The sequence below is a fragment of the Mandrillus leucophaeus genome, unplaced genomic scaffold, assembly GCF_000951045.1.
Source record: "Mandrillus leucophaeus isolate KB7577 unplaced genomic scaffold, Mleu.le_1.0 Scaffold260, whole genome shotgun sequence".
NCBI classification, from domain to species: Eukaryota; Metazoa; Chordata; class Mammalia; order Primates; family Cercopithecidae; genus Mandrillus; species Mandrillus leucophaeus.
Window position 1 is genome coordinate 1,554,300 of NW_012102699.1, and position 19,836 is coordinate 1,574,135.

Here is a 19,836-nt window from a genome sequence, read left to right on the forward strand (position 1 = left end):
ATGGTCTCGATCTCCTGACCTCGTGATCCGCCCGTCTCGGCCTCCCAAAGTGCTGGGATTACAGGCTTGAGCCACCGCGCCCGGCCTGAAATTTCTTATATGACTATTGAAGACCAAAATATGCCACTCGAAAACATGACTTTTTGGCATAAGGATTATTACACTGAGTCAATTATTTTGAGAAACAGCAGACAGGAAAAGCTCTGAAGACAGATCCTAAGTTTCCCTTTTGTAAGGGAAATTAATATTTATAAGAGAAATCTACCCTGTAAAGGTATCTTCCTTTCTGTTCCAGGGAAGATGACTCTTACTCACAAGACATTCTTATCAAAAGAGAAAATACTGACAAATCTGCGTAAGAAACTTTACCCTCATGCACCATACGTTTTCTGGTCGCCTTCCCATATACCTTGCCTCCCCAGCAACCCCTATCCCTGAAGCTCAAAACCTCTTTTCCTTTGTTTAAGCCCAAACTGATATATAAACCCAAATTTTAATCACCACCTTGAGTTACTCATCCCTGAGTTTCTTGCATGTACCCGTGAAATACGAATGCCAGTAAATCTGCTTGTTTTCTCATGTTAATCTGTCTTTCATTCCTAGAACCTCAACCAATAAGCTAGATTTTAAAAGGAAAAGGTATTTCCCTTCCTCTATGTGGTCCTTTGAGAAAAATATGCCTCAAAACAGAAATTTTAATAAAGTAAGAAAAATATCCTGAAGCAGTTTCATTTTACCATCTTCAGAAACAGACGGAAGTTCCAAGAGAGGAATTATTTTCTGTGAAATCTGTGATGTTCCCAAAGAAGTAGATGTTTGAATCTGAAAGAAAAGTAATTCACTGTTGATTAGCGCAAAAATGTTTATTCACCGCTTATTCCAAAGATGTTTATTCAAAGTTCTACAACAGTTTTGACAAAAAGCTATCCAATTTGAATTAACTGAGAACATATCAGGTCTAAATTAGAAAAATAAATTATAAAACGCAGATTTTAAAGAAGTAGTTTTACAATTTTAAGGCTAAACAAAAATTGTAGAACTGTTGTAATAATGTCCTTGATGAAGGCTTTGAGTAGAAAGAGAACTTATATTTTAACTGAATATAGTATTAAATCAGGACATCTGTGAGGAACACACAAGTCACAATACTTAAAGCCCCTAGAATTGGGGAATTTAGTTTTATTTTTAATCTCTGAAAGGTATTTCAGGAAATTTACTCTTTTACAGTTTGGGGAAATAGAGCATAAATTTTACAGTTTAAAAAATAATAATAAAAGACCCACCTGAATTTTCCAACCCAGCCAAGTAATAAAACATCACCATATCCTGACCTAGAAGCACCTTCTTATGTGTTCCTCCTGGATCTCATTCCCTTGTCACGCTCCCTACCTCTCATCATGACCTTGCTTTTATTTAATTGTTTGCACTACAGCACCTATGAATGATTATCTAAATAATACATCATTTACTCCTGCCTCTTTCCAAACTGTAGCATATATGACATACATTTTCCCGTGACTTCCTTCTTTTACAAAACAATGTTTAAATTTTAGCCACACTCATAGTTTACTGAACTTTACTGTGACACTGCATTGCACTGATGAATAAACCACTACGTATTTGTCCACTATACTGTTGGTGAGCATCTGTGTTGCTTACAGAGTTTTGCTTTTGCTTGTATGCTTCTCATATATTCTAGATACAAGACTGGACTTGTAAAAATATTTTCGCAAATATTTTTCCCAAGCGGATGGTTAGATGGTTTGCCTTTTTACCTTTTTTTTACAAAGTCTTCCAAAGAGCAGAAAAAGTTAATTTTTATAAAGTCCAATTTATTTTTTTTCCTTCTGATATAGGTGCTTGTGGCTAAAACTTCCCCAAAGAGTAAAATTATATATGTTCACCTTACTGAGCACTATCAAACCATTTTCATAAGTGGTGATAAGACATTACACTAACACCAGCAGCACAGTTTCAGTATCTCCATATCCCCACAATGCTTAGGGTGTTCGAAGATTTTAAATTATATCAGTCTCACTGGCCATGTCATTCTAGTTTTAATTATAATTTCACAAATGCATAATGGTTACATATGATATCAAACACAAACAGCTTCCTTGGTTATTTGTGTTTCCCCTTCTGTGAAATTCTGCTCATTTTGGAAAGCAGCCGCAGCATTTTTTTTTTTTTTTTTTTGAAGTACATTATAATCTACTACACAAAGTACATAAACTCTAAAGTTCAATACATTTTCAGAAAGTAAACACACTCAACCGACCAGCTGCCCAGGTCCAGTACGAAACATTACAAGCAACTCATAAACCTCCCTTAAGCTCCTTGCAATCATTAGGCATCCCCCCAAAGTAACAACTACATTACCTTAATTTCAACCTATAATGTTCTGAAATTTTTGTATCTTACATTTATTAGTGAAGCTGGGCTATTATTTTCCTCTTCTATAATGTAGTTGTTAGGTTTTAGAATACAAGTTTTGTTAAGCTCTTAAAGGAATTCGCAAGTAATCCTGCATTCTATTCCCTAAAATACCCTGGAGTCTTGAGGGAAGCTCCCCCCATTCTCGATCACTGCCCATCACTGCTACATGTACAACTATTTTTTTTCCTGAGTAGTATTCTACTGTATGAATATACTATTTTTTCTTATCCATTCACTTCTGGATAGACAATTGGGTTTTATGCAACTGTTTACTATTATGAATAACCCTACTATGAGTATTCTAGTTCAAGTCTTTTGGTGGGCATATGACTTAATTTCTCTTGGGTAAAAACCTAGGAGTAGAATTCCCAAGTTATATGGTAAGTATATACTTAACCTTATTTTTAAAATCTACCAAACTATTACAAAAGGTTATGCTATTTTCAAGTTTCACAAGTAACGTGTGAGAGTTTTAAATCCTTGTCATGGCAATACCTTGACATGGTATTATCTTTCTTCTTACTTTTAGCCATTCTAACCATTGTGCAGTAGTATTTCTATGTGGCTTTGATTTGCATTTTTCTGGTGAGTAACAAAGTCGAACATCTTTTCATGTTATCTGTTTAGTCATTTATTATTGAGCTGTTAAGTCTTCTCATATATTCTAGATACAAGACTGGACTTGTAAAAATATTTTTGCAAGTATTTTTCCCAAGCGGATGGTTAGATGGTTTGCCTTTTCACCTTTTTTTTACAATGTCTTTCAAAGAGCAGAAAAATTTAATTTTTATAAAGTCCAATTTATTTTTTTTCCTCCTGTTATATTTGCACTTTTTATATCCTAAGATCTCTTTACCTACTGCAAGGATTCAAACATTTTCTCCAACATTTTTTGTTCCATAAACTATACTTGTGGACTTTATACTTAGGTCTATGTTTCATTTCAACTGAAATTCCGCATATAAGATAAGAGTTGAAATTAATTTACTTTCCACATAGAAATTTGGTTGTTTCAGCACCATATGTTGTTCCCCCACTTAGCTAGGCTGGCATCTTTGTAATAAATCAAATACATATTAACCATATATTGTATAATTATTATTATTTTTTTTTTTTGAGACAGATTCTCCTTCTGTCACCCAGGCTGGAGTGTAGTGGCACAATCTCGGCTCACTGCAACCTCCATCTCCCAGGTTCAAGTGATTCTCGTGCACAGCCTTCTGAGTAGCTGGGACTATAGGTGTGCACCACCATGCTAATTTTTATATTTTTAGTAGAGACGGGATTTCATCATGCTGGCCAGGCTGGCCTTGAACTCCTGGCCTCAAGTGATTTGACCAGCTGCAAGGAGAAACAAGACTGTGCCTTCAACATTTTACTTACAAATCTCCACAGCTAAATATCCAAGTTCATCACTAGAACATAATTTAACCAAGATCTTTGCCACTTTGTAACAAGGACCACATTCCCTTCAATGTCAAATAACATGTTCCTCATTTCCACTTGAGGTCTCACCAGAAACAGCTTGTACGTCCATATTTTATATCAACAATTTATTCAGCGATAGAATCTAGGTTTTTTTCTAACATATACCTCAAAATTCTTCCAGTCTCTACCCATTACCCAGTTCTAAAGCCACTTGCACATTTCTAAGTGCTTGTTAAGCAACAACTCACTGCTTGGTACCAAAATCTATATGAGATAGGTAGAGCTACCATAACAAAACACCACAGACTGGGTAACTTAAACAACAGAAACCTATGTTCTCACAGTTCTGGAGGCCACCTCTATCATTAGCTTACAGATGACCTCCTTTCTGGGTCCTCACATGGGCTTTCCTCAGTGTGCATGCATCTCTGGTGTCTCTTTGTGAGATCAAATTTCCTTTTCTTATAAAGACACCAGTCAAACCACTCTAGTGGTCTCATTTTAACTTAATCACTGCTGTAAAGAATCTATCTGTAAACACAGTCACAATGTGAAATAGCAGAGTTAGGGTTCAGTATATAAATTTTGAGGGATACAATTCAGCCCATACACTACGTACAAATTTAACAACATATATTAACGAACAGATGCTTAAGCTACAAATCACCAATTTTTAAAAACTTAAAAAGACCTAAGCAAATGGAAAGATACACCATGTTAATGAATTGAAAGACTCAATACTGCTAAAATGTTAATTCTCCCAAATTCATGACACAATTTCTATCCAAATCTCAGCAGGAATTTTTGTGGAAATTGATAAGTTGATTCTAAGAGGCAAAAGAATCAGTCGAAAACATTTTGGAAATACAAAAAGTTGGAGGACTAACCTTTCTGGATTTCATGACATTAAGCTACAGTATAATTAAGACAGTATGATATCAACAAAAGGACAGAAACAGATGGAAATGGTAGACACAAAAATCACTGGAAAAGAACAGTCTGAAATAGACTTACACAGTCTATTTACAGTCTGTGTCATATATAGTCAACTCAACAGTAAAAGAATGGTCTTTTTAACAAATAAAACGGAAATAACTATAAATGCAGATGTAAAACTAGAAAGAGGATCCCATCACATGCACCACATAGAAAAATTAAATGGATGAGAGACCTAAGTATAAAACCTAACTCTAAGAAATTTCCAGAATAAAGACATAGGGAAAAATCTTCTTGACCTTAAATTAGGCAAAAATTGCAGGGATGTGATACAAAAAGTTCAATATCTGGAGAAAATATTGCTAAATTCAATAGTATTAAAATTAAACTTTTGCTCTCCAAAAAACAGTTAAAGAAACAAAAAAACTCACCAACAGACTAGGAAAAGAATATTGCAAAAACACTAAAGTGAACACTAAAGTGTTCAGGAGTAATGGGACATTAACTCACTTTTTTTTTTTTTTTTTTTGAGACAGAGTCTCGCTCTGTCGCCCAGGTTGGAGTGCAGTGACTCAATCTCGGCTCACTGCAACCTCTGCCTCCAGAGTTCAAGCGATTCTCCTGTCTCAGCCTCCTGAGCAGTTGGGATTACAGGTGCCCACCACCATGCCTGGCTAATTTTTGTATTTTTAGTAGAGACGGGGTTCCACCATGTTGGCCAGCCTGGTCTCGATCTCCTAACCTCAAATGATCTGCCTGCCTCTGGCTCCCTAAGTGCTGGGATTACAGATGTGAGCCACCACACCCAGCTAGTAAGGTACTCTCTAACAGACTGAGGATAAAACTTGTTTACACTGGTGGCTGGCAAGATGGCTGAATATGAACAGCTCCAACCTGCAGCTCCAGGCAACATCAATATAGAAGGCTGGTGATTTCTGCATTTCAAACTGAGGTACCCAGCTCATCTCATTGGGACTGGTTAGACAGTGGATGCAACCAACGGAGGGTGAGCTGAAGCAGAGTGGGGCTTTGCCTCACCCAGGAAGTGCAAGGGGTCAGGAACTCCCTCCCACAGCCAAGGGAAGCCCTGAGGGACTGTGCCATGAGGAATGGTGCACTCTAGCCCAGATACTACACTTTCCCAACGTTCTCTGCAACCCACAGACCAAGAGATTCCCTCAGATGCCTACACCAACAGGGCCCAGGGTTTCAAGCACAAAACTGGGCAACCATTTGGGCAAACACCAAGCTAGCTGAAGGAGCTTGTTTTCACACCCCAGTGGCACCTGGAATGCCAGCGAGACAACCATTCACTCCCTTGGGAAGGGGGCTGAAGCCAGTCTTGCTCAGAGGATCCCACTCCCACGAAGCCCACCAAGCCAAGATCCACTGGCTTGAAATTCTCACTGCCAGCACAGCAGTCTGAAGTCAACCTGGGATGCTCGAGCTTGGTGGGGGACGGGGCATCCCCACTGCTAAGGCTTGAATAGGTGGCTTTTCTCTCACAGTGTAAAAAGCCATCTGGAAGTTCAAATAGCTCAGCAAAGCCCCTGTAGACAGACTGCCTCTCTAGACTCCTCCTCTTTGGACAGGGTATCTCTGAAAGAAAGGTAGCAGCCCCAGTCAGGGGCTTATAGATAAAGCTCCCATCTCCCTGGGACAGAGCACCTGGGGGAAGGGGCAGCTGTGGGCACAGCTTCAGAAGACTTAAACATTCCTGCCTGCCAGCTCTGAAGAGAGCAGCGGATCTCCCAGCACAGGGCTCGAGCTCTGCTAAGAGACAGACTGCCTTCTCAAGTGGGTCCCTGACCCCCATGCCTCCTGACTGGGAGACACCTCCCAGCAGGGGTCGACAGACACCTCACACAGGACAGCTCTGACTGGCATCTGGCGGGTGCCCCTGTGGGGCGAAGCCACTGGAGGAAGGAACAGGCAGCAATCTTTGCTGTTCTGCAGCCTCCAGTGGTGACACGCAGGGAAAGAGGGTCTGGAGTGGACCTCCAGCAAACTCCAGCAGACCTGCAGCAAAGTGGCCTGTTAGAAGGAAAGCTAACAAACAGAAAGGAACAGCATGAATATCAACAAAAAGGACATCCACACAGAAACGCCATCCAAAGGTCACCAACATCAAAGACTCAAGGCAGATAAATCCACAAAGATTAGGGAAAAACCAGCACAGAAAGATTGAAAATTCCAAAAACCAGAATGCTTCTTCTCCTCCAAAGGATCACAACTCCTTCCAGCAAGGGAACAAAACTGCACAGGGAATGAGTTTGCAGAATTGACAGAAATAGGCTTCAGAAGGTGGGTAATAACAAACTCCTCTGAGCTAAAGGAGCATGTTCTAACCCAGTGCAAGCAACCTAAGAACCTTGAAAAAAGGTTAGAGGAATTGCTAACTAGAATAACCAGTTTAGAGAAGAACATAAATGACCTGATAGAGTGGAAAAACACAGCATGAAAACTTTGTGAAGCATATACAAATATCAACAGCCAAATCGATCAAGCGGAAGAAAGGATATCAGAGACTGAAGATCAACTTAATGAAATAAAGCATGAAGACAAGATTAGAGAAAAAAGAATGAAAACGAACAAAGCCTCCAAGAAATATAGGACTATGTGCAAAGACCAAACCTACATTTGATTGGTATACCTGAAAGTGGTGGGGAGAATGGAACCAAGTTGGAAAACATTCTTCAGGATATTATCCAGGAGAACTTCCCCAACCTAGCAAGACAGGCCAATATTCAAATTCAGGAAATACAGAGAACACCACTAAGATACTCCTCAAGAAGAGGAACCCCAAGACACATAATCGTCAGATTCACCAAGGTTGAAATGAAGGAAAAAATGTTAAGGGCAGCCACAGAGAAAGGTTGGTTTACCCAAAAAGGGAAGCCCATCAGACTAACAGCGGATCTCTCTGCAGAAACCCTACAAGCCAGAAGACAGTGGGGGCCAATATTCAACATTCTTAAAGAATAAAGCAAGTTCTTAGAGACCTACAAAGAGTCTTTGACTCCCACACAATAATAGCAGGAGACTTTAACACCCCACTGTTAATATAAGACAGATCAACATGACAGAAAACTAACAAGGGTATTCAGGACTTGAACTCAGCTCTGGACCAAGCGGACCTAATAGACATCTACAGAACTCTCCACCCCAAATCAACAGAATATACATTCTTCTCAGCACCACTTCGCACTTATTCTAAAACTAACCACGTAATTGCAGGTAAAACAAGCCTCAGCAAATGCAAAAGAATGGCAATCATAACAGTCCCTCAGGCCACACTGCAATCAAATTAGAATTCAGGATTAAGAAATTCACTCAAAACCACACAACTACATGGAAACTGAACAACCTGCTCCTGAATGACTACTGGGTAAATACTGAAATTAAGGCAGAAATAAGTAAGTTCTTTGAAACAATGAGAACAAAGACACAACATACCAGAATCTCTGGGACACAGCTAAAGCAGTGTTTAGATGAAAATTTATAGCACTAAATGCCCACAGGAGAAAGCGGGAAAGATCTAAAATTGACACCCTAACATCACAATTAAAGAACAAGAGAAGCAAGAACAAATTCAAAAGCTAGCAGAAGACAAGAAATAACTAAGATCGGAGCAGAACTGAAGGAGACAGAGACATGAAAAACCCTTCAAAAATATCAATGAATCCAGGAGCTGGTTTTTTAAAAAGATTAACAAAATACGTAGACCACTAGCTAGACTAATAAAGAAGAAAAGAGAGAAGAATCAAACAGACACAATTAAAAAATGCTAAAGGGGATATCACTACTGATTCCACAGAACTACGAACTACTATCAGAGAATACTATAAACACCTCTAGACAAATAAACTAGAAAAATCTAGAAGAAATGGATAAATTCCTGGACACATACACTCGCTCAAGACTAAACCAGGAAGAAGTCGAATCCCTGAATAGACCAATAACAAGTTCCAAAATTGACGCAGTAATTAATAGCCTACCAATGAAAAAAAGCCCATGAGCAAAAAGATTCACAGCAAATTCTACCAGAGGCACAAAGAGAAGCTGGTACCATTCCTTCTGAAACTACTCCAAACAATGGAAAAAGTGGGAGGGATTCCTCCCTAACTCATTTCATGAGGCCAGCCTCATCCTGCTACCAAAACCTGGCAGAGACACACACAAAAAAGAAAATTTCAGGCTAATATCCCTGATGAACATCAATGTGAAAATCCTCAATAAAATACTGGCAAACCAAATCCAGCAGTACATCAAAAAGCTTAATCAACCACAATTAAGGCTGGCTTCATCCCTGAGATGAAAGGCTGGTTCAACATATGCAAATAAATAAACATAATCCATCACATAAACTGAACCAATGACAAAAACCACACGATTACCTCAATAGATTCAGAAAAAGCCTTTGATAAAATTCAACACCCCTTCAAGCTAAAAATTCTCAATAAACTAGGTATTCATGGAATGTATCTCAAAATACTAAGAGCTATTTATGACAAAGCAACAGACAATATCATACTGAATGGGCAAAACCTGGAAGCATTCCCTCTGAAAACTGGTACAAGACAAGACTGCCCTCTCTCACCACACCTATTCAGCACAGTATTAGAAGTTTTGGCCAGGGAAATCAGGCAAGAGAAAGAAAGGGTATTCAAAAAGGAAGAAAGGAAATCGAATCGACTCTGTCTGCAGATGACATGACTGTATATTTAGAAAACCCCAATGCCTCAGCCCAAAATTTCCTTAAGCTGATAAGCAACTTCAGCAAAGTCTCACGATACAAAATCAATGTGCAAAAATCACAAGCATTTCTATACACCAATAACAGACAAACAGAGAGCCAAATAATCAGTGAACTCCCATTCACAATTGCTACAAAGAGAATAAAATACCTAGGAATCCAACTTACAAGGGATGTGAAGGACCTCTTCAAGGAGAACTACAAACCACTGCTCAAGGAAATAAGAGACGACACAAACAAATGGAAAAACATTCCATGCTCATGAATAGGAAGAATCAATATTGTGAAAATGGCCATACTGCCCCAAGTAATTTATAGATTCAATGCTATCCCCATCAAATTATCATTGACTTTCTTTGCAGAATTTGAAAAAACTACTTTAAATTTCATATGGAACCAAAAAAGAGCCCATATAGCCAAGACAATCCTAAGCAAAGGAACAAAGCTGGAGGCATCACACTACCTAACTTCAAACCATACTACAAGGCTACAGTAACCAAAACACCATGGCACTGGTACCAAAACAGAGATATAGACCAATGGAACAGAACAGGGGCCTCAGAAATAACCCCACACATCTACAACCATCCGATCTTTGACAAAGCTGACAAAAACAAGCAATGGGGGAAGGATTCCCTATTTAATAAATGGTGCTGGGACAACTGGCTAGCCATATGCAGAAAACTGAAACTGGACCACTTCCTGAGACCTTATACAAAAATTAATTCAAGATGGATTAAAGACGTAAATGCAAGACCTAAAACCATAAAAACTCTAGAAGGAAACCTAGACAATACCATTCAGGACACAGGAATAGGGAAAGACTTCATGACTAAAACACCAAAAGCAATGGCAACAAAAGCCAAAATTGATAAATGGGATCTAATTAAACTAAAGAGCTTCTGCATAGCGAAAGGAACTATCATCAGAGTGAACAGGCAACCTACAGAATGGGAGAAAATTTTTGCAATCTATCCATCTGACAAAGGGCTAATATCTAGAATCTACAAAGAACCGAAAAAAATTTACAAGTAAGAAACCAACAACCCCATCAAAAACTGGGTGAAAGATACGAACAGACACTTCTCAAAAGAAGATATTTATGCGGCCAACAAACATATGAAAAAAAGGTCATCATCACCGGTCATTAGAGAAATGCAAATCAAAACAACAATGAGATACCATCTCATGCCAGTTAGAATGTCGGTCATTAAAAAGTCGGGGAACAACAGATGCTGGAGAGGATGTGGCGAAACAGTAATGCTTTTACACTGTTGGTGGGAGTGTAAATTAGTTCAACCATTGTGGAAGACAGTATGGCGATTCCTCAAGGATCTAGAACCAGAAATCCCATTTGACCCAGCCATCCCATTACTAGGTATATACCCAAAGGATTATAAATCATTCTACTATAAAGACACATGCACATGTACGTTTAATGCAGCACTGTTCACAACAGCAAAGACTTGGAACCAACCCAAATGCCCATCAATGACAGACTGGATTAAGAAAATGTGACACATATACAACATGGAATACTATGCAACCATAAAAAAGGATGAGTTCATGTCCTTTGCAGGGACATGGATGAAGCTGGAAACCATCATTCTCAGCAAAGTAACACAGGAACAGAAAACCAAACACTGCAAGTTCTCACTCATAAGTGGGAGTTGAACAATGAGAACACATGAAAACAGGGAAGGGACTATCATACACCGGGGCCTGTTGAGCAGTGGAGGGCTAGGGGAGAGATAGCATTAGGAGAAATACCTAACATAGATGCTGGGTTGATGGGTGCAGTAAACCACCATGGCACATGTATACCTATGTAACAAACCTGCATGTTATGCACATGTATACCATAACTTAAAGTATAATTTTAAAAAAAAAGTTATTAACACTATTTTTGGAATGTTCCAAGTTTGAAACCACTTCAAAAGAAAAGCATTTAAACATGAGTAAAGAACTCTCTGTACCCCCCAAAAATGAAGGGATGTGAATATATTTTTTTCTCATGATATTTCAGATATTCAGGGAAAAGTCACATGATACAATCTAGAAATCATGAAGAAAAAAAAAGTGACTATGTAAAAAATAAAATGCTTTTGCCTGGCAAAAATAAATTTATATATGAGATAAAATTATATATGAAATAAAAATCAAACAACAAAATGAGGAAAAAACAGGAATTTTAAATGACAAACAGGTTATTTCCTTAATTAGACAACCATAACCCAATAGAAAAAAGGTATTAACAGCAGTTTCCAAAAACAGAAATTAAATTAGTAAATTTAGGAAAGTATGTTCTACTCATTTAAAAAAGCATATCAAAACCAGAAGATAACATTTTTCACTTCAAATAAAATTTTAACATTTGCTAATACTCAGTAATGAAACCAGAGAAAGATATTCATTTACTGTTAGCAAACTATAAGTTAAGCAAATTTGGGCTGGGCACAGTGGCTCACACCTGTAATCTCTGTACTTTGGGAGCCCAACGCAGGCAGATCACTTGAGGTCAGGCTTTTAAGACCTGCCTGGCCAACATGAGGAAACCCTAACTCTGCTAAAAATACAAAAATCAGCTAAGTGTAGCGGCACGCACTTGTAGTCCCAGCTACTTGGGGGCTGAGGTGGCACAACTGCTGGAACCTGGGAGATGGAGGTTACAGTGAGCCAAGATTGCGCCACTGTACTCCAGCCTGAGCAAATGAGGGAGACCTCGTCCCAAAAAAAAAAATGTTTTTGGCAAAATAATCAAAATTCAAAAATCACATACTCTTTTATTCAACAATTCCATTTCTAGAAATTTATTCTATGAATAAAAGTATAAGCAAATATATATATACATAAGTATATATATATGAGGAAGTTCAAAGCAGTATTTTTCATAACTATAAACGCTCATAATGTGACTATCCATCAAAAGGAGATATATTAAGCAAAAGATGGTATATGCAGAAAATGAAATACTATATCACCATAAACAAATGAGGTAGATCTGTATGTGCTAACATAAACGTTTATTTAAGGCATATATGATAATAATGGTAAAAATAATACAGATTCAGAATAGTGAGTATAATGATTTCATTTAATTTTAAAAATATAAGAATACAGGCCAGGCACGGTGGCTCACACCTGTCAATCCCAGCACTTTGGAAAGCTGAGGCGACTGGATCACAAGGTTAGGAGTTCAAGACCAGCCTGGCCAAGATGGTGAAACCCCGTCTCTACTAAAAATGCAAAAAAAAAATGAGCCAGCCGTGGTGGCAGGCACCTGTAATCCCAGCTACTCAGGAGGCCGAGGCAGAGAATTGCTTGAACCCAGGAGGCAGAGGTTGCAGTGAGCCAAGATTGCACCACTGCACTCCAGCCTGGGCGACAGAGGGAGGCTCTGTTTCAGAAAAAAAAAAAAGAATATATACATGTATGTGTACATACACATACTGCATACACACACACATGCATATGCATGTTCTTGTGCATGTCTGTACTAGTATATGCCATAAATATTTTTTGAAAAACTAGAGAAGCAGTATAAGTTAACAGTGTTATCGCTCAGGAAAGGGATTGGAGGCAGCAAAAATTAGGAAAGTCGATTTATTATTTTATATCTTTCTTAACTATAATTTTTACCATTTCAGTTTCTCTCTTAAAATGTAATTTTCTTAATGTCTATTCAAAACAAATTGCAAACTGTCTTACATAAAATTCCTGTGATTGTTTCAAATACAATTAGTGGACTTTCCTAATTCATGCTTATATTAATTTTGAAAATCACATTACCTGGAATGATTTGACAGGGGCAGATACTTCAGTTACTGGTTCAGGTTTTGGAATGCTTTCAACCAATTCCATAATCCCTTGTAGTTTTTTATCTGAGATTCGTAAAGAAATAAGAGGTAACTTTCCAAAAATCTTGAATCTGTTTTGAAAAGATAAAAATAAGTAATTATAAAGGAATTATTCTGATTTAAGTGCACTAATTAAAAAGACTGTTCTCAAATTATCTGAATCAAATGTGATTTTAAACACTAAAAATCTCTACTCCAATTTCTGTCTTACCTTATTAACCAGTCTCATTAGATGGGCTAACCTCATTATTTTTCAGAAGTTTATGTTTTTATTTCATGTAATGTTCTTCTACTGTTTACTGTATACAATTGACAATTACTACTAATCAAGTGTTTCTCATGTGACAGGCATTGAGGAAAGCACTTTACATGCATCATTGTAAACAGTCCTCACAATCTATGAGGCAGACAACCTATTTTTGCTCTCTATTTATTTTAAGTTCCTATATGTATATGGTTCCTATAAGAAAACTAAGGTTTGGCAGTGCAAATAGCCTGCTCACGAGACTATATAGCAAAGATCATGGGACAAAATCACATCAGAGTGCTTTATTATTCTTTTAATTGCCTTGACAGTCTCCTTTGAGAAAGAGAGAAAGAGAAAGTTTTCACTATCAGAGAGAGAGAGAAAGTTTTCACTCCCCATTTTTATCCCTGCATTTTCCCTAAAAATTACTTTTTCCATGTATGCACACTGATTACTTATGTTATCTTTCTAAAACTGTACTGGAGTCCTACAGAAAATTACAAGCTTTCTTTTATTTCCAATACCCTAAATATTTGTAATTAATCACAAGCAGAGTAGTTTAACTTCATTAAACATTATGAATCGATCCTCTTAATGCACTTAAACTTATTTTCACTTTCTTGAAAAATCTGCAAGTTGTGCAATCTAAAGATGCTGGGTACCAAAACAGTACCTGCCAAACAGCAAGTATCCTTTTGTTTGCCTTCAAATTAATGCAGCTCAATTTTCAAGGGAATGTTCCTGACACTCGTGAAGTTCCAGGATTTAACATATCATATCCACTTTATATTGCTCACAATATTATAAAATAGAAACCAAATAAATTCTAAGATTTCATCTTTGTAAGTTAAGTCATTATCATTTCTGGCCTGTATTTTAATTATACTAACCTATAAGCTGGTCCGAATCTATAACCATTATCAATCTTTATTACATTATTATAGATATATTATTATAATCGGCTATTTTAATTCCTGCTACGCTATACATATTCCCTGCATCACGAGACTTAAATTCTTCCTAATCATATATTGATAGAGCAAGTCCAAACGAAGATAAAAGTTGCACTTTTCTCCCCTCAGAGAAAGATCACCTACTTTTTCCGGTACCCTGTAACTTACCAAGAAGGAAAGTATTTAAACTATGCTTAAAAATGTCAATTCATAGTCATATGTTTACAACAAGAAATCACACAGATCTTTAATCTTTATCATCACAGAATGAAAAACTTCACAAGAATAGTAGAAAAGAGTAAACAAGCAGGGGACATAAGGAAGGAGGAATGAAAAGACTTAGGCCTTTTCTCTAAAATTGAACCATATCTAAAGCTAGATTTGAAAAAAACAAGGGAATACACAGCATGGTTTTCTTTCCTTCTGTCTCTTAAACCAAATTCCAGGCATTCCTCTTCCGCAAGACTCTCAGTGCATGCTTTGATTTTCTAAGAAAAGAAAACCTAGGAGAGTAAGATTTAGGGCCCTGGACAATGCTTGTTATAGAGTCACTATGAGGTAAAGGTCAACAAAAAAGGGTGTGGGTCTCTCCCTTTTACATGTTAACTATAGTAAGTATTAAAAACAAGGTCCATACCATGTACCATGCAGGAAAAGGCCAGGGTCTCTCTAATTCCCTCTATTCTATCTGGTACACTTTAACTAGGCATGAAGCCTTCTCATGTAGCCTTGCTAGTAGCAACTCTCCTGGAAGTGTTTGGATGTTAGATGAGAAAAGCCTTTAGTTAAATTTTAAAATAGATCCTGAGGTTTGAATATTTGTAAGGGAGAAAAAAAGGTGCTGTTATAAGGAAGAAGTTAAATGGCTACCTACAGTCTAAAACTATTTAGAAATAAATTATCTAAATGGCCCAGTCTTAGTTCAAGAGACTTCTCTACTTAGGATCTCAGGCACATAGCTTCAGCTAACAATGAAATATAATAATCCCAGTAAACATAAATACATGGACAAATATAAAGCAAATGTTATTAGAATTTTGGTTTATAACTCTACTATTTATTTTCTACATAAGTTAAAAGACAAATGCATAAGAAATAATTATAATTCTCTGTTAATGGGTATAGAATATATAAAAATATAATCTGGGACATCAATAAGATAAACTGGAGGGGGCAAAACAGGAAACAAGTAGAGTTTTTGCATGCAATTGAACCTAACTTGGTATCAACTTTATTTTTCACTTTGTAAACTTTGTGTCACCCAGGCTGGAGTGCAGTGGCATAATCACAACCCACTATAGCCTCAACCATCTAGGCTCAAACTATCCTCCCACCTTAACTTCCCAAGTAGCTAGGACTAAAGGCATGCACCACTACGCCCAGCTAATTTTATTTAATTATTTATTTACTTATTGTAGAGACAGGGTCTCCCTATGTTGCCCAGGCTGGTCTCAAACTCCTGGCCTCAAGCAATCCTACCAGCTTGGCCTCTCAAAGTGCTGGGATTACAGGCATAAGACTATGCAACCTGCCTCAATCTTAAATAGACTGTTATAGCCTGGGCAACACAGCAAGACCCACCTCTACAAAAAAATTTAAAAATTAGCTGAGTGTAGTGGTGTGTTCCTGTAGCCCCAGCTACTCAGGAGGACAAGGCAGGAGGATCACTTGAGCACAGGAGTTCCAGGCTGTAGTGAGCTACAACCACAACACTAGCCTAGGCGACAGAGCAAGACCCTGTCTAAAAAAACAAAGAAATAATAAATAGATTGTTATAACTTGAGGATATGATACATAATCTCCATGGTAATCACAAAGAAAACATTTGTAAAATGTACAAAACTGGAAATGATAGAGGAATCAAAGCATGTCACACACAAAAATCCACTGAACACAAAGGGCAGCATTAAAGGAGGAAACGAGGAATTTAAAAAGCTATAAGACATACAGAAAGCAAATAACAATATGACAAAAGTAAGTCCTCCCCTTCTGTATTTACTTTAAATGTAAATATATTTTTTCTCAATTAAAAACTTAAAGTGACAAAATGGATTAAAAAACAGGATGCAAGTACATACTGTCTACAAGAGATCATGTTAAATCACAGAAAACACACAGGTTAAAAGTAAAAAAAAAAAAATGAAGAAAGACATTCCATGCAAATAATCACCAAAAGAGAGCAGGGATGCCTATAACCAAAACAGCCAAAGTAGACTGCAAGTCAAAAACTGTTACAAGCAATAAAGAAGGACATTATATAATGATAATGAAAGTATAACTTCACCAAGAAGACATAACAATTATAAACATGTATGTGCCAAACATCAGAGTTCGAAAATATATAAAGCAAGCACTGACAGAATTAAGAGGAAGAAACAGACAGTTCCATGATAATAATGGGAGACTTCAATATCTCACTGTCAATACTGAATAGAACCACCAGGTAGCAGATTAATAAGGAAACAGGGGACTGGACCAATAAAATTGACTAACTGGACCAAAATGATGTATACAGAACACTCCATCCAGCAAAATAGACATTTTTCTCAAGTGCATATGAAACATTCTCCAGGACAGATTATATGTCAGGTAAAAAAATGAGTGTCAAAAAATGTCTAAACAGTGAAATCACAAGAAGTATCTTTTCCAATAATGATGAAATGAGTCTAGAATGCAAGAGTAGAAGGAAAAGACGTAGAAGTCACAGTGTGTAGAAATTTAAAAACGGATGGTTAAACAAGCAATGAGATCAAAGAAATCACACAGGAAATTAGAAAATAACTCAAGACAAATGAAAATGAAAATACAACATATCAAAATTCATAGGATGCAGCAAAAGTCTGCCAAAAGGGGATTTTATAGCTGTAAACACCTACATTAATAAAGAAGAAAGACCTAAAATCAATAGTCTAACTTTACACCTTAAGGAACTAGAAAAAGAACAGCAAACTAAACCTAAAGCTAGCAGAAATTAAAAAAAAAAAAAAACAGATGGAAGCAGAGATAAATAAAATAAAGTACAGAAAAACAATAGAGGAAAAAATCAACAAAAATGTGAGTTGGTTCTTCAAAATGATCAAGATTGAAAACCTTTAGTTAGATTGAGAAAAAAAGAGAAAAGACAATTTAAATCAGAAATGAAAGTGGTTAACATTATTACTCATTTTACAAAACAAAAAAGGTTGTAAGAGAGAGACGATTATAAACAATTTTACACCAACAAATTGGATAATCTAAATGAAACAAATTCCAAGAAACACAAATCTACCAACACTGAATTATGAAGAAACAAAATCTGGATAAACTACTATGGAGATTGAATCAGTAATCAAAAACCTCCCAACAAAGAAAATCTCCCATGATCTTCAATAGTGAATTCTACCAAACAATCAAAAACCGAAGAGGCAGGAATACTTTCTAATTCATTTTATAAAGACAGCGTTACCCTGATATCAAAGCCAGACAAAGATACTACAAGAAAATAAATCTGCAGTCTAATATATCCGAAAAATATTAATGCAAAACTCAACAAAAGCACAAGCAAACCTAAATCAATAGCCCATTAAATGGTTTATATATCATTTACTCTTGGAATTTATTTATTCCTGGAATAAGAGGATTTATTCCTAGAATAAAAGGATTTATTCCTAGAATAAAAGGATTTTTTGCTGGACACAAGAAATATGATTTAATATATAGAGAGCAATCAAGGTAATATATCCCATTAAGAGAATGAAGGAAAAAAACATCATCTTGATCATTTTTCACATGATCACATGGTCATCTCAAAGCAGAGAAAGGATTTGAAAAAATTCAACACATTTTCGTAACAAAAAGTTAGCAAACTAGGAACAGAAGGAAACTACCTCAACATAATAAAGGTCATCCATAAAAACCCCACAGCCGACCTCATACTCAATGGTGAAATACTGAAAGCTTTTCCTCGGGGCTCAGGATTAAGGTGAGGATGCCAACCTAAACCACTTCTACTCAAGAGAGTGTTAAAGCATTCTAGACAGACCAATTAGGCAAGAAAGAGAAAAAAAGGCACCCATATCAGAAAGGGAAAAAAACTACCTCTGTACACAGATGATAGGATCTTATATGTAGAAAATCTTAAATCTGTTAGAACTTCAGAATCCTAAAACTTAGAACTGTAAACAAATTCACAAAGTTGCAGGACATAAAAATCAGTTAAGTTCCCATACACTAACAATAAACAATCCAAAAAAATTTTTTTTAATTCATTTACAATAGCATCAGAAAGAATAAATTTAAGAAATGAAGCAAAAGACTTTAGTACTGAGACCTAGAAAATGCTGTTGAAATCAAAGAAGACACAAATAACAGAAAGATATTCCATGTTCATGGACTGTAACAGTCAATATTATTAAGATGTCAATACTATTCAAAGGGATCTACAGGTTTGATACACTCTTTATCAGAATCTCTATAACATTTTTTGCAAGAAAACTCCATCCTAAGATTCATATGGGATATCAAAGGATCCTGAATAGCCAAGACAATCTTGAAAAAGAACAAAGTTAAATAACTCACATGTCCTGATTTCAAAACTTCCTGCAAAGCTACAGTAATCTAAATAGTGTGGTACAGGAAAATAAAGACATAGAGATCAATGGAATAAAACAGAAAGCCCAAAAATAAGCTCTTGCATATATGGACAAATGATTTTCAACTAGGGTACCATGGCCACTCAATGAGAAAAGGACAGTCTTTTCAACAAATTATATTGAGAAAATGAGATATTTGCATGCAAAAGAATAAAGGTGGGTCCTTATTCTACATACCACATACAAAAATTAACTCAAATGGATCAAAGATCTAAATAAAAGAAGCTAAAACTATTAAAACTCTTTAAGGTAAACAAAGAAGAAAAGCTTTATGACATTGGATTTCGTAATAATTTCTTGGATAGGACACCAACACATAGACAACTAAGATAAACTGGACAATAAAAATTTTAAACTTTTAGACATCAAAGGCCACAATCAACAGAGTGATAAGGAAACCCAGAGTGAGAAAAAATATTTGCAAATCATATATCTGACAAAGAATTAATATCCAAAATATACTTTAAAACTCTCACAACTCAGGCCGGCGCGGCAGCTCATGCCTGTAATCTCAGTACTTTGGGAGGCTGAGGTGGGTGGATCACAAGGTCAGGAGATCGAGCCCACCCTGGCTAACACGGTGAAACCCCGT

At 36.7% G+C, this 19,836-nt stretch overlaps 1 protein-coding gene across 4 annotated transcripts in view; it reads right to left on the bottom strand.

Annotated features, from left to right (window-relative positions):
• Positions 1–19,836, bottom strand: part of VPS13A (vacuolar protein sorting 13 homolog A (S. cerevisiae)) — a 256,563-nt gene that overhangs the window by 148,149 nt on the left and 88,578 nt on the right. For all 4 annotated transcript variants that reach the window (XM_011984082.1, XM_011984081.1, XM_011984083.1 and 1 more), the window contains exons 23-24: positions 13,346–13,484; positions 738–822 (exon numbers count right to left, since the gene is read on the bottom strand). In XM_011984082.1, the coding sequence (XP_011839472.1) occupies positions 738–822; positions 13,346–13,484 (224 nt within the window). The remainder of the gene's footprint in view (positions 1–737; positions 823–13,345; positions 13,485–19,836) is intronic.